The sequence below is a fragment of the Homalodisca vitripennis genome, chromosome 3, assembly GCF_021130785.1.
Source record: "Homalodisca vitripennis isolate AUS2020 chromosome 3, UT_GWSS_2.1, whole genome shotgun sequence".
In the NCBI taxonomy this organism is placed as follows: Eukaryota; Metazoa; Arthropoda; class Insecta; order Hemiptera; family Cicadellidae; genus Homalodisca; species Homalodisca vitripennis.
The window spans coordinates 83,293,080-83,310,108 of record NC_060209.1 but is presented as its reverse complement, the minus strand read 5'-3'; the positions used below and the strand labels follow the sequence as shown (position 1 = coordinate 83,310,108).

At 31.9% G+C, this 17,029-nt stretch overlaps 1 protein-coding gene across 1 annotated transcript in view; it reads right to left on the bottom strand.

Annotated features, from left to right (window-relative positions):
* LOC124357121 (protein 5NUC-like) overlaps positions 1-13,990 on the bottom strand; it is a 77,757-nt gene extending 63,767 nt beyond the window's left edge. The window contains exons 1-2 of the mRNA XM_046808593.1: positions 13,549-13,990; positions 1,844-2,044 (exon numbers count right to left, since the gene is read on the bottom strand). Of these exons, the coding sequence (XP_046664549.1) occupies positions 1,844-2,044; positions 13,549-13,881 (534 nt within the window). The 5' untranslated portion in view covers positions 13,882-13,990. The remainder of the gene's footprint in view (positions 1-1,843; positions 2,045-13,548) is intronic.
* Positions 13,991-17,029: the final 3,039 nt, after the last annotated feature.

Below are 17,029 nucleotides of genomic sequence, written 5' to 3'. Positions count from 1 at the left end.
TGAAATTGTATTATATTTATAATCTGCTAAACGTTAAACCAGATAAGGTGAGAGTCCAATGAAGGACTTCTAGGACATGAACAGTGACAAAACTCATGGACCATATGACATGGATAAATTATTGGACAGCTAGCTACGTCACTGTCTACACAACTAAATCGAATTACGTGCATAGTAAGCAAACGCTGTCTTGTATTTGTTACTTTATCTAGCAGTGATAAGATATTAATTATAATTTAAATGAATGAATAGCTCCGATAATAAGCTTAACTGTGCCACCAATTTGTGTTCTAAGCCCCAAAGCAATACAAAATAATTTAAGAATCTGGTTAAATTAAAAAAAAATATACGGTGGATTCAATACAACAACTGCAATAAGAAAACAGTACCAACGGAACCGTATGCATAGTAACAGAGATATTGAGTACTGCTTTACGTCGCGATGCCCAAGATCTCTTACATACCTGTCACTTCTAGTCGTGGCGACCTCTTCTCATAGACCTGTCAGATTCTCGATCCTTAAATTTCTTCCAATCCACACGACTTGGTAGGATTTCCGATAATTTTCATTGAATTTTGTAATCGGTGGTAATAAATTACGAACAATACAGAAACAACCATCTACACTAATTGAGGTTAAAATAATTAGCATACATCCGTGAAAGAAGGAACCGGCCAGTCTGGAGAATCATTTAAAAAATTGTATATTGAAACCAGTCTGAGATTTGAGCTGAAAATGAGTTAAGATTTTTAGTATTGCCTGGGTTCGGTACCATTTTGTGTAAATGGTTGCTCATCAATGATACTCATGTTCAAGTACTTTCATCACCATTATATTCGAATCGATCTCAGTTGAACAGCGGATCCACTTTCATCACCTAATGGCCACATCATGGTACAAGTTCACTCCCATCACACGTATCGAATGTCCTGTCCGGTACAATACAGTTTATATAACAAGAACACGACATTTTTAAGATAATATGTGATTGCTAATATCTCAAGATTACACCGTCTAAAGATTCTAGCCTTAGCACACTTTAAGTTGGGTTCCTTTTGATTATATTGTACTAGCGCAATTATTATTCAACAGAGATCTTCAGAAGTTAGATGCGGATAATTCTTTCTGCCCTATCATTTAGGAGCTCATAAATTGGCAGAATTAGCTAATAAAATATATTTCAAAAATATTCCAGTTTACAGTTTTAAGGATTTGTATTTGAGACATTTTAAAATTAAAGTACCTTATGGGTTTAATTTTATTTTTAAGAATATTTAAATGTAGTCCTAAAGTAGTACAATGTCTTTTTTTAACCGGTAAATTGTCCGTCTCCATGCTGTTTTTAGCTCAAAACAAAAATAATTGTTCTAGGAATACAAACTAATTGAAATAAATTCCGAACACCTGCCGCTGTTTCTCTGTCGCAAGAAACTTTGCAGCCTCAATCTCATATTCCAGGATTAGTTCGATGTCTGAGATGCACTATTGAAGTTCTGTGCTGTTCGAAAAATTCATTGTAAACGAGCTGAAGAATTTACCTAGACTTTTCGACTTTTGCAGTTTTCACTATTGAAATATTTGGTACAAGTTTAAAACCATAGTACGTACAAGTAAACACTTATATCTTGTGACATTAAATCTAATGTTGGCATCAGGGAATCTCCAGAGAGAAATAAATGGCTGCTGACTAGAACTTGGGTTTGTAAGTGTTAGTAATTACAATGTTTATTGCGTACTCTTATTGACGAGAACAAAAAATAAGGAGTGATTTAATTAGCATGCACAAAAGCGTAGTTATTAATATATAGATAACAATTAGTTTATAGAATAAAAACAAAATACCTTTGTTTCTGGAGTGAGGTACCCGATCACTCCGATCTTGGTCCCGTTTACCGTCAGAACCACGGAAGGAGTGAGTTTGGGTAGTTTCAGCTCGGGTACCTGGGAGATGTTCAGGTTGCTGCAGACAATAGGAGTAGAAACTGCTTTTATGTAAGGCACCAGACCTGGAATTCCGTCATCGAACTCGTGGTTGCCTAGGCTCTAGAAACATTACATTTCTTTGTAGGATTCCAAAATTAGATTAATCCAATGTGTAAGAACTCTGACTCTATAGTTACATTCATTCAGAGAGATAAATCATTCAATGCTATAAATTGATATATAGCACATATGCTATAAACAATGACATATTGCACAGTTAGTAAATACCTCAACGGCAACAAAGTCACATGGTGGAGCCGTAGCTTTGGAACTCTGAACAAGCTGAAATAATCCCTTGGAGCTAAATACACATCTTGCGTATGAATGTCTCGTGTAGGTCTAATAAAATCTAAGGTAACAGGGAGAAATATACAAGGGGGGGTATATCAATGTAACAGGGAGAAATCTTTGATTTAACCAAATTAAGAAAGTTTTCTTTCGTACATATACTTGAGATGAGTTATGACATTTACAACCAATCCTACTCGTACATCGAATAATATTGTAGGAATTTTTGAAGGTTCTAAAACAATATTAGGTGGAATTTTATAATGCCGATAGATGGATGAACGAAATACGGATGAACGAATACATGTGTGAGAATTGACATCAATCTCGCTTCGTGAATATCAATTGCTTATTTAAAGTAAGAAGTATGTCACATTCACATATATCATTGCTAAATGTTTTAAATAAGGTAAAAGTACGGCACATCACGTAAGAGGCTTCACTGATGTTGCATGCAAAATTTTAAAACTATACATCATGTTATTGTCGAGAAGTCCTGCGGACAGATAGACAGTCATACAATCATTTTAAAAAGAACTTCATACAAAAATGATTATCATTAAACTTTTTCTCCAGAAATGAAGTTTCAAGCAACATTTAACGTCTACATATGCAATACTTCTCGACAAATCTTGCTACATGATATATCCACATTTTTTCATTAAATTGGATTTAATATATGTTTCCTATAACACGATGTCATTATAAAATGGTATTGTATGTTTGGGATAGTTAGGGTACATATGTTAGTATGTCACAAATTTGAATCACTTGAGGTATGTATGCTTAAAAATTTATTCATTGTAATATTTTTGTTTTTGCTACCATGGTTACCCTCAGGACCAACCTAAATACATTAATTTGCCAACGCTCAACCAAATCCCATGGAATCACATGCACATCATCAAGGTCAGTGTTCTTCATAGAACTGAAACCTCATGCAAAATTCAAGGTTCACTGGTCAATTCGTTTTCGAGATATAATGCAAACAACCGACGTATAAACAAGTAGATATACGGAAATGAAAATTTTCGAGTCACATGGCTTCTCTAAGACTTAGCCAATAATTTGGCAAGAAATAAGTCACTTGAAGGTTATTTGAAAGAAAAATAATCTTAACCAAAGGAAGAAATAAATATGAATAAAGTATCATTAGATTGCCAAACGCGGTATTTCTATGACTTTAACAGTCGATGGATTAATTATTCAAAGTGAGATGTCGTGTTTTTGAAACTGGAAAATGTCTCTGTCTAAAGACACTCTCAACGTTTATTAACTTCCTACTTTATATTACTTTGTATTTCTCTCTCTTTGACTTTTGGTTTTATATCACATTCAAGGACTTGTTTACTTATTCAGTTAAGGTTTCATCAATATTGATATTACAACTGATAACTGTAAATGAAAATTATGACGCACATGTGGTGAGAACATTAACGCATAAAATGCTTACTTATGTTTGTTGTGTATAATCCTTTTAAAAGATGAATAATTTTATTTGGGATATATTTAAACACTTTCTGGGCGACTGAATATTCACTGGCCTTAACAATATATATATATATATATATATATATATATATATATATATATATATATATATATATATGTGTGTGTGTGTGTGTGTGTGTGTGTGTGTGTGTGTGTGTGTGTGTGTGTGTGTGTGTGTGTGTGTGTGTGTGTGTGTGTGTGTGTGTGTGTGTGTGTGTTCAAATTAATTTAACATCAGGTAAATAATTATCAAATTTTACCATGCCTAATGAAATATTGGGTTTACTTTTCTAGATAACGCTTCACTTATCAAGTCTGAAGGCCTAATGTTCTTTTTGTAAACACCCTAGTATGATTACATTAAAAATAACATAGCTATTCGATGATATATGATGATCAAGTAAAACAGTCATATAGATTTTATTTAAAAACTCTATCATGCAAATAATATTAATTCCTGACATGCATCATCAGATCACATCGTTTTATTTTTTAAATAATGCTAGACATGCATAAATTTGAAACTTATTCCATGGCTTTATGGTGACCTTACAAAAGTACGTTATTAATAAACAAATGCAAAGAATATGACAATTCTGTGCTGATGATTTTTTTAATATTGAGGAATAATATTGTAACAACCATTATAACCAATCGTTTTTTTCCATAGTACAAGTAAATATTAAAAACTAAAGTAGTGTGTATCGATAGTGAACAATAGCTGGTATAGTCTGTTTCGTCATAAATAGAGTATAACTACTGAAGACAGGTTTCTCCATCTTTGTCGATGAAGATATAACTACCAACGTTGTAGGGCGATGTGGTGGCAACTTATTCCGATGATTGAGCCTCACAATTGCAAAAGTTGTTAGAGAACGGAAAGTTCAATTTGCCTCTCTGGACTAACTACGTTACGCAAGTTATGTTTAAAGTTATAATGATAACACTCCTCGTGGCAACTGTACCCTAGAAAACTTCTTAATAGCCGTATTTATGGTGACTGTTTACTAGTGCGATGTTTAACCTAAAGCAGCCATGTACAAGAGTATGATGCGTTATGTCGCTTTACTGATGGTAACGTGGTAAGAGAAACTGGTAAGAGTTCGGTCTTATATGTCTAGCTATATGTCATATTAACATATCTTCAAAGAACTATGGCCTAGTTCGGCCCGACCCGGAAATTTTGGGATATAAAAATATATATGACCAAACGGACACTCGCCCATAGCGACCATACGTGTGGTACCGGAATAATCGCCCCTAGAACTGACCAAGGAATGGAGGGAAGATGTTGGACACATACCCCCCCCCTCGCGTCTAAGTGGTCACCTCTACCATCCTCGGGATGTTTTGCTGAACAAACTTCTTTACCAAAGTACATTTCAGCGTATTCGTTGTTTTGAGTAATATGATATACAAACAACGAAAGACTTTATGAATATTATATTGTAAAAAATTTGGTTTTATCACGACAACAACAAAGAAAAATTGACAACTTGAATTTGAAAATATTAATTTAGCTACTTTGTTAAATACTTAAATATAACAGTTTTGAAATTAAAAGGTATTGAGGACGTTAAGCTTGTTAAGTACGGTGCGGCCCCGAACAGCTCCGTCTTTTCCGATCCGTCTCCTCGCATTGCCATATGTACAAACCAACTCGGCCCGGTCTGCTCTTGCTACGTCATCGTTATGAGGTCATAAGTTTTGCTTACGATCATAATCACCTGAGACTGAGAAATTGTTAACACTTTTTTAAGTGAACTTCCAATCCAGTCAGGGGGACGCCAAGCCGGTCCAGTAGTCGGAGGTAGGCCGTGGTGATCTGAACCGGGACAGTTGAAGTGGGTACCGTGCTTTAATAATTATCGCACCTCGCTGTGCTTATTCAGATTATTGACACACATTGATCACGTGGGATTATATACTTAATGTAATTAATATGTCCTATCGGTATAGCTGCCAATAAAAATGGCATTACGACGGCAATTGACATTACGGGTTTATTGGCCGGTCGGACCAAACTTTATATATATATATCTTTATATTATATATATCTTTTCTTTATTATATATATATATATATATATATATATATATATATATACGGTATATATATATACGGTATATATATATATATATATATATGGTATATATATATATATATATATATATATATATATATATATATATATATATTTCTTGTGTGCGTGTGTATGGGGCTGAACTCCTCCTAAACGGGCGGACCGATTTTAATGAAACTTTTTGTGTGTCTTCAGGTGGATCCGAGAATGGTTTAGATTCACAATTCGGTCCAATTTAACTAGTTTATTAATAAATTTTTTAATTACAAATTGTTGATGTTGGAGTGTTTTACATTGGATCCGCCAGACTGCGCTACGACACGTAATACAAAGTGAACTGTTACTTAACAGCTGTTAATACTTTCAGCTGAAGTTCATCAAAGAGGCAGAAACATTAATGGTTTACATTTAAAATTTAGAAAAATGTTATTGTAAAGTGCTTGATCAGTGTATTGTAATGCAAATGGCAAAGATGAAGTTTCACCAATTGTTCTATGTAAATATTATAATATTACAACACAGCCATAATGTTTTTCTATTTTAATTCCAGGTTGTCCCGACAGTTTGTGCTGCTATAAAATTTGTGTGTTGTTTTGTAACATCGTGTAATTATTGTGCTAAGTTCTAATTGTAATAATACATTAATAGAGATTGAAGTGCATAAAAAACTATAGTTATTTATTTAAGTGATTAAACTCATTTTGCAAATAAAGTGAGTATATTGGTCGCATAACCTCAAATAACCTAAGTAGCATACAAATCAAAAGGTTGTCTTTCTATGTGTGAATAACTATTGTTAAAAGTTTAGATAATCAAGTTTTAAACTAATTGGATTTCAAATAATTTGTTGTAATTAACATTTTTAATCTGCAGTCAAAATTGGTCACATAAGTTCAAATTAAGTAGCATACAAATCACATGTGTGAATAACTATTGTTAATAGTGTAGGAATTGGTTTTAAATTAAATTCTATTGGCCAGTTCCGATACTAGGCTATACTGTAATTTTAAATAACTAATTTTATAACGTAAATTTTTTCAATTTACAACTTAATTTATCATAATGCCATTGAATGTACAGTATTTTTTGTTAATCCTTCAGGAGTATACACAAACAAATTAGATGGTTTTCCGATAGGGTTGAAGTATAATAAGTGGCCTCCATCACAATCGAATTATTGATATTTCTGAATAGCCTATCTAAACTAATATCCGAATTATATTATAGTTATGTAAAGGATGAAGTATAATAAGCGGCCACCATCACAGTCGAATTATCGATATTTTTGATTAGCCTATCTAAACTACCGAATTTCATTATAGTTATTTAAAATTACAGTATAGTATCGGAACTGGATCCGAATTAGTTATTTAAAGGCTGAAGTATAATAAGCGGCCCACCATTGCAATTGAATCATTTATATTTCTGATTAGTCTATCTAAACTACCGAATTACATCACACTTATTTAAAATTACAGTATAGTGTCGGAACTGGCTAACAGAATTTCATTTATCTAAAATACTAAATAAGTATTCCCTATAGGGCTGAAGTATAATAGGTGGCCACCATCACAATCAAATTATTGATATTTCTGATTAGCCAACAGAATTTAATTTAAAACCAATTCTGTAGGACAATAGTTATTCAATCATGTGATTTGTATGCTACTTAATTTGAACTTATGTGACCAAACTGTTAACAATAGTTATTCACACATAGAAACACAACCTTTTGATTTGTATGCTACTTAGGTTATGCGACCAATATACTCACTTCATTCAATATATTTTCAAAATTAGTTCAATAACTTCAATAAATAACTATAGTTTTTCATGTACTTCAAACATTTTCAATCTCTATTAATGTAATATTACAATTAGCACTCACACAATAATTACACAATGTTACAAAACAACACACATATTTGATAGCAGCACAAACTGTCAGTAAAACCTGGAATTAAAATAGAAAACATTTGAAACTGTGATCGTAGCGCATTCTGCTGGATCCAATGTAAAACATTCCAAGATGGTCCACCCGTTTAGAAGGTGTTCAGCTCCATACACACGCATACAAGAAATATCAATATAAAGATAATGAAATTCGGTAGTTTAGATAGGCTAATTAGAAATATCGATAACTTGATTGCGATGTTGGCCGCTTATTATAATTCAGCCTTTAAATAACTATAATCTAATTCGGTTCGTCATTTTAGTAGGTTAGATAGGCTGTTCAGAAATATCTATAATTCGATTGTGATGGTGGCCACTTATACTTCAGCCCTATACGGAATACTTATATAGTATTTTACATAAATTAAATTCTGTTGGCCAGTTCTGATACTATACTGTAATTTTAAATAACTATAAAGAAATTCGGTAGTTTAGATAGACTAATCAGAAATATCAATAATTCAATTGTGATGGTGGCTGCTTATTATACTTCAGCCTTTACATAACTATAATCTAATTCGGATAGTAGTTTAGATAGACCATACAGAAATATGAATAATTCGATTGTGATGGAGGCCACTTCAGCCCTATCGGAAAACCATCTAATTTGTTTGTGTATACTCCTGAAGGATTAACAAAAAAAATTTTAAATATTCAATGGCATTCCGATATATTAAGTTGTAAATTGAAAAAATATACCTGTTATAAAATAGTTTGTTTCAACCTTTTTACCTTTAGATTAAGTAAGTTTAAGTTTTTATTTAAAACATCCTCTCACGTTATACTCACACACTATCGGTTGGTCGAAGTGTGATTAAATGTACATGTAATGAAGTTAGATATTGTAATAACTTTTTAATAGACATTTTTATCAAAACAGCCCAGGTTGTTACAGATGAATCAAAGTTTAAAATTTTCGAAATAAAGACGTGTGTACAGGACAACGTCTGTCGGGTCTGCTAGTATATATATATATATATATATATATATATATATATATATATATATATATATATATATATAACATACACATTTATTTAAATGATTATTGATCCATACATTATCCATTATTAGTTTTCTATTACTCGCATTGTCTCATCAGGTACACAATTGTCTCATAAGGATACCACACACTTCATATAAACATCATATATATGTGTGTGTGTGTGTGTGTGTGTGTGTGTGTGTGTGTGTGTGTGTGTGTTATATAGTTAAGATTCCCCTATAATTATTTATGTTATAATGATGAACATAGTTTACATACTTCATAAATTTACATTTACATAGATTTTTATCACTCTCTTCTTTGATTGCTTTGTATCGTAATATCATGTTTCAGTCACATACCTTGGCAAGGAGGGGAGATTATTCAGGCAGTTGTCACACAATTACAAAAGGTGTTATTAGAGAAAGCCGAGTTCAATTAGCCTCTCCTGGGCTAACTATGTAAATCAAGTTATGTTTAAAGTTATAATGATGACACTCCTCGTGGAAACTGTGCTATACAAAACTTCTTAATAATCGACATCATGGTGACTGTTTACTATGTTCGACTTTTGATGCTCTATGATACCTCTAGTGCTGTAATAAATTGATAAACTATGATAAACCATGGTTAATATAATACTAAATTATAATGAGGAACAATATTATAAATATGTCTTTGGTATAGCCCTATAACTTTTAATGCAATACTTTTCTTCACCCGAACTTGTAAATGGAAAGATACATTTATTATATGTATATTACTTATATAATACAAAGATAGTAATGTAAGTAAGTATAGTATTTTAAATCATATTAAATTTAATAAACGTATTGCTACAACCAAAGTTCAGTATTTTAATGAAAATATTGAAATTTCACAACAGAGGAGAAATATCCCTACTGGCTTTGTCGGAAAAAGGTAAATTTCACATGAGGCTGTTCTCGAAATTTCAAACTGAAGATTCATTATTAGTTTAGATGTTTGATTCACACAACACAGGTGGGACAGTAACGCTCAACGTTGGTATGTTAGTATAATCGTAACAGTTTCAAAAATTTAGAAAGTATGTCTTCCAACATATACATTTTATTAGAAATACGTGGATTTGATTTAGTTATAATTAATTCGAAATTAATTTAGTAATCATATTCATATAACGGTTCAATTGTATAGTTCTATAACTTTAAACGGCAAAGATCTAGAAACATAAGTACATAAATTTATTGAAAACTAAGTAGGAATATACGTTTCTTGAAATAACTTTAAAATGTCATGAAAAGTGTCAAATCTAATTTATATTGTAAAATATATAAATAAACATTTGGCCTAAATGCGAATGACCGTTATCTTGAAATGTGTCATTGGTTAAGATTGGCTAACAAACTCATCCAAGCTATGGCATTGACTGTCTCTGTGTCAAGTTTTGTATGAATCTATTGAGAAATGGGGTAGGTATCTGCTTCATAATTATTATACCTACAATATTGTATATTCAACTTTGTACGTCTCCTATATGGAAACCATACGTGATATAAATAAACACATTGAAACAAACATTACTGTAAATGATCTGAGAATTCTAGAGCACTTTGTTCCATAATGCTTAATAAACTATGTCAATTCTTTTTCCAAATTTTGAATTAATACCATTGGGCTGACATGACCAATACTGTTAATAATTTCTGCCTAGATTTAAAATACTTATGATGCCTTTTTCAGATTGAATGTAAGTGAGGTCTTTTGTATGGTGTAAAGGAAAGTCACAAACTCAATTTTGTGATGTAGAGGAAAGGTAGTTAAGAATTTAATGGATGATTTCAAGTGATTAACACACTTTACTGAGGAAAACAATCAACGTATTTCAAAATTCATGGTAAAATACTTTTCCACTTTTATAGACATTACTTGATAATAAAAATAAACACTACTTCTACATGAATGCTGGAGATGTATTAAACATTGGTAAAACAATCATATTCCTTAATAAACTAAAGAGTTATTGTCTGGTAACGAGTTTTATAGTAATACTAGCTGTTACCGGTGGCTTCGCATGATATTTTCAAAATATAAGGGCATAGCCTTGTCATTGAAAGCATCTATGAATGTAATATTAAGAACCCCTGTACTTATTATTTCAGTGCCTATGGGTAAGAGATACAAAGTTAAATACAATTTGTATGGTTATTATTTGTTTTGTGAGCGTAGGAAATTTTCTGATTCTAATCAATTGAATTTCTGACGCCACAGTTGAGTTTATCTGTTCAAACCTTTGATTAAGTTATATACATATAAAGTTCGGGGAAACATACTTCGATGAAAAAGCGACTACCACCGGCACTTTTAATCTACGTCCGGTCTAAAATATCTCCAGTTTCATGAGTTCAGTTTACCTTTTTGTCCTGATAAAGAAAATTTGTATACATACGTAGGATTGAGAAGCCCTATACTTGCGGCCTTTTTTGACTAAAGGTCTAAAAATATCTATCTCAACCGTTCAAACTCACTTCCAGTCACACAGGTTCAGTGCCTCAGTTGGATATTGATTCTTGCCCTGATCAAAACAATAAATACATATGTAGGTTTTCAAGACCTACGTTGGCCAAAAAGCGTCAACTACTAGTCATAATAATCAAGATCCGGTCTTGGATATTTCAATTGCCATAGATGAGTCCGACAACTGCCTTTCCATAACGTCGAAGAAAATATACCTGCTCATGTTCAACTAACTAAACCGTTACTGCAGTAAACAAGTATCAATTACGACTGTATAAATTCATTTCCTGTCAAACTTATTTATGGTTTCACAGTAAGTTGGATTCGTGCTGTTGCACAAAACAAGTAAATGAATACATTTGTAGGTCTCGGAACTCTTGTTTAGATTACAAAACTCATACTTCTGGTGTACAATATTTGTGGTGCTATAGTTGATTTCGAATGTTTACCCTCATTAGTAAAATATATGTATAAGTAAACGTAAAAAGACTGCTTTGGTCGAAAAGCATCTGCTTCCATCGCTCGCTTGTACTCTGCTTTAGGTATAAGTGGAATAGGGAAACTAAATTAATTAAAAATTTCAAAATAATCATCTTGTTTTTTAGACTGTAATCTGGGAAAGAATGTCTCGCTGAGGAATATTAGTGTCCATCTGATTTTTTTTTCTTTAAAGCACACTAAACATATCATACACAATCTCAAAAGACCCTACTATTTTCCTGTACCCGTGTGTGCAAACATTCCATAATGTCCATTGTTCCATTGTTGTTCATAATGAAACACTTTTGTTTACTAAGGAGTTGAAATGGTATTTCTAATAAGGCAAATGGTTTAAATCCGTCTCAATCAGTAATAACAATTAGATAGTAATTTTGTATTTACGTTAGTACAGTACACTACTTATATATATTTTCTCAAATTTCAGTTTAAACAAATATTTCATCTTTTTTGACGAAGTTCAGCTGAACGTATTAACAGTTAAGTTAAATTTGGATTTTTTTTCTTATATAATACTTTTTTTTACATTTCTAAAATATTCCGTGAAAACTTTTAAAACTTTTCCCTTTATAAAAACCGTACTCGGATTTCAACGAATATACTAAAAAAGGATTTAGCCCAAGGTTAGCATTTAGCAACACATTTATTTATAAGATTTACATTTTTGGAGTAACATTAATGAAAAAAAAAACTAATTAATATCCAATTTATGCATAATAAGAGATCAGTAGCCTTGTTTTGTAATAGTGTATTTGGTATGTGTGGACATATACAGTAGAAGTCTGCCATTGAGTTGGCAAATTATTCCATAAATTTTTGAACTTTGAATTGTTAAGAAAAATACATTATTTAAAGTCATATCTTTGGCCAGTTTTTAGTTTAATTTATTAATTATTTTGTAACATGAAAGTAAATTCCATGAAGGTACGCTATTAATATTGAATTTATAATGTAATTATTACACATATTTTAGATACTTAGAAATACAGTACTAATTTGTTGAACTTGAACAGCAAGACTATAACTCGTAAAGGTTAAAAATTTAATTTCCCTTTGTCTGTTCGCACGATATCTTGAAAACGAAAAAACTTATAGACTTGAAATGTTTGCGTGAAGCTTAATTTATATGTGAGGAACACTGAGTTCAATTACGGTGTATATAACTCTATGGAATTTAGCCGAGAGCTAGAGAATATGGGTAACCATTATGGCAACGGTAAAATGGCGGAGTAAATAAATTTGTAAACAAACTCAATACACCAATAACATATTCAAGTATGTCACATATCCTAACTATTCTAACACATACAACATCATTTTATAGAGAATTAGTGTGTAGAGTTTTAATATTTTAATATTGATATAAAACACAAATTAATGAAGATAATTTCAATATCTCCATTATCCTGTTGCAAGATATGTCGGTAAATATATTATATGCAGATTTAAACTTTTAAATGAAACAATTTCCACAAAAATAAATTCTATGTGTCAACTTCTTTTTTTGCTTATTTGTGTGTCTGTCTATCTGTCTGGAGGGGAATAAATTGAGCTATGTATTTGAAATTTTGTATAAAATCTCAGTGAAGCCTGTTACGACACATTATATTAATAGCACTAATTGTATTAATAGGATAGAAGAACCTGCTTCAAAACAGAGTAACATGTAACAGGTTAAATCTTTTAACTTTGGTTACTAGTCCATTTTCTAACTTAATGAGTTCAAAAATTATGTACGATTGTCCTAAACGACGTAGTTCTATAACTTACCATAACATCCATTCCAAGCATATTGACAAATTTAGCGACAATACGCCACTTGTAGAAAGTGTAAAACGGCGTTCCCTGATAGGAGTCCCCGGCATTTAGGAATATTGTCGGGAGGCCCTTATTATCCGCCTCCTGCTTCCTCCTTACAGCTTCGGCGTGGAGCCTCGCGAACCCACCATAGCAGAGGCCCGAGTTCATGTTCCCGCAGATCCCAGAGTACTTGTCGGTCTGCTGGAAGCGGGCGTGCATGTCGTTAGTGTGGAGCAACAAGAAGTCGAGCTCTGCGACAGCGACGCTGGACATCGCGACGAGAACTAATACAAACACATACATGGCTGAGAGTGTGGGTCACTGTTACATCGAGGTTGTCGGGACCGAGTGATAACGATATCGCTTCTCACCGCGACTCGGCACGACTATCCAGCGAGTATTGTGTAAACAGCTGTTCCTGGTTTCCCCTCCACTCGAGGCCGATTCAACACTTAAAGTCGGTTGTCGCTCGCTCGCGGTTCGTTAAGAGTTGATAACAATACAACGCTCCCACCAGACATTTTAATGGCCCGTGAACAGTAGATTGTCAACCTATCGCACAAACTATTGTATTAAGTTCATTGAAGTCTCACATTTGACCTTCCATTTAATAGTATGGGTTTTATTAATCACTCGCAATGTGCCACTGTTACAGTATAATACAAATAAATAAAAAATATATTAAATTAAGATACATACAAAATGTAAGTCAGAATATGAACAAAAATAGATAGAAGCTTATTTTGTATTTATCACTGTACAACTTTAACTAATTCCTCGCACCCAAATAAAATGTTGAAGTTAGGGTCAGGGAATCTCAACACTTCAAATAATTTGACATTTAATATCCAAAATAACATTTATTGGCATAACATTGTTATAAGTCACGTGTGATGGCATATTATAATGAATTTTCATTTAAGGTGGAATGCCAAAAACAACGTTGTCTAATAAACGAACACAGCCTTAAATTATGTTGAAGTTAAATTATTCTAAACTGATTAAAACAAAGTCGTCAGTGTGATCTTTTAACAAAACCTCTGTAAAATGTTATTATTACGAAATAAAATTAAAACTTGTTTGTCTTACACAGGAAGTGCCGTTTATAAGCAATGAATGATTGATGAGTAATAATAGCTGAGTCTGTTATACTGGCATTTATCTTGTTATTAGCTCCACAAGAAATTGTATATCCTTCTTTACCATAGAATAATGAATAACCTTTATTTAAAATGTATTTTAACATGTATCCAAATTATATTTTGTATAGTTTTTATCATGTGTTTATGTATTTCAATGTTTTTGTGTTTGTTTTATTTTGTTTTGTTGTTTTTGTGTGTTGTGTTTTTGAATATTGAAACGTCATAAACTTTACAAGTAAACTAAATAGCGTTTGGTTGGGTATTAATAATATATTTAAAATGAAAAAATCCTCAAAATTTGAATACTTTTTCACATAAATTAAAACTTAAAATTTTATTTTCTCTAAAGTTGGCTCATAAACTCATTAACTCGTTACAAAAGTGGTTCCAATAGATTAAACCTAAAAAATATTTGTATTGTATAAGATGACTATTAATGAGGCATTTACTGTTCCAAATGCAATATACATTTATATTAAACTAAGAGATTGGCAAGGAAATTACCTATTGAGTATTATTATAGCCTACATATCTATTGATAACTCTATTACGTATAAATAGCTTGAGAGGAGAACACGTACACAACTCCTATGTTAGCGAAATGACAAGGCTTAAGGGCGGTTTTAGTACAAGCTGCCTGGTAGTCATGGCAACCCCGTACTCTGCTTCACACAAGGGTCACTTCTCTATCGAACACGGTACTAGGTTATAATTTGCATAATTTATTGTATGCAATATCTATGTATCTCGCGATTTATATCTTTTATTATTTATAAGATTCAGGTTCTCATGTGTTCAAAGAGGTTATTTATCGTTTAGTAAATGTTTGTGGGAAGAAACTTACAATCTTTTCCTATATTTGACTTATACAGTATGTCTTTTTTATATTCCATCATTGTTGTCTGAACAACAAAAAACTAACATAAAAGCTTTAATTTTAGAAATTAAACTACTTGTTAGTGACAATTAAAATAATATGAATTCAGAATTTTAAAATTTTGCAGCCATTTTACAATACATCTGCCACCTTTAAATTTTCGTATGGAACGCCATAAACTTTCTTGCATTTTGCATTCGAAGCATTTAGATACGTTTTTATTCTTAGAAATTTGTTTTCAACTCACTCGTTTAAGAGCTTAAAGTTACTCAGCCGATCTCAAACGGCTCATTCTATACAAAATGACGGTTTATATTTTTCATCATATCCAGTGCCGAATGTTAGTGGTTTCATATTTTTACTATTTAAAAGAACTACACCGTTATTTTCATCTTGCACGTTTGTAAATTCTAACCGTTATATTTTTGCATGGATTTGAACGATTGGTTGGGGAAAAGATTGCGAAAAATACACAGTTTTAAATATTGTTTTGTGATGAGAATTGCAAGAATCTATCGGGCGTTCCATTTGAAACTTTAAAGTTCTACCTTATTGGAAAATGGCGACAAAATTTTGAATTTTTAATATCATATCATATCCAAATGTTTATATACTTTATAGCTTCGGGTATATGAGTATCGTATCATGCCACATTTGATCAATGCTGATTCATTGATCGTTCAACATATGGATACATTGTGAACTCGGTCCTTACACAGATATTCATACACTATAAATATTACACTGTACCAGATATTCGTGCTAGGTGACTAGTGACGTGGACAATAATTATTCACTAGCGTTAGTTTCTTTCACTAAGCGTAGATTCACCTTTGTATATATATGAAGTAAGTAGCCCTGAAAAGCAAAGCAAGTCTGACACTCTTAAAATCTTCTTAAGACGAGGATGGTACTATCTATAACTTTACTTCACGGATAATTGCTATTAGAAGTGAGCTCTACTATTCTTTTCAACATACACTAAAGCGAGGAAAAATATTTTATTTAAATTCTTCAACTAGTAAAACTCCAAGATGAAAATTTAACTGATGAAATATGAAATTGTTTTAAAACAGTCTGTATTATGACCATACTAGCAAAAGTGAAAGTTGATTTTAAACAGTCACAAAGTTGGTGTACTTTAAAATATTTTCATAGCATCCAAAATAGTAAAATATGTGTTAAAATGTATTTTAGTAAATTTAGATAAGAGGAATTTATTGCTTAAAAGTCTGGACATACAGTTATTTTTAAGTATTAGACCATAGCACGGTTACGCTTAACCTTTTGTACACTCAACAGTCAATTTACTCGAGACTTTAGAGTGACTCAACATTTTGTCGCTATTGTTGTTCTGTTATTGTGGTACTGCAGTATCTTTAACGTGACATTACAGCATCCAATCCATCAATGTAATGATATAGCATATTGT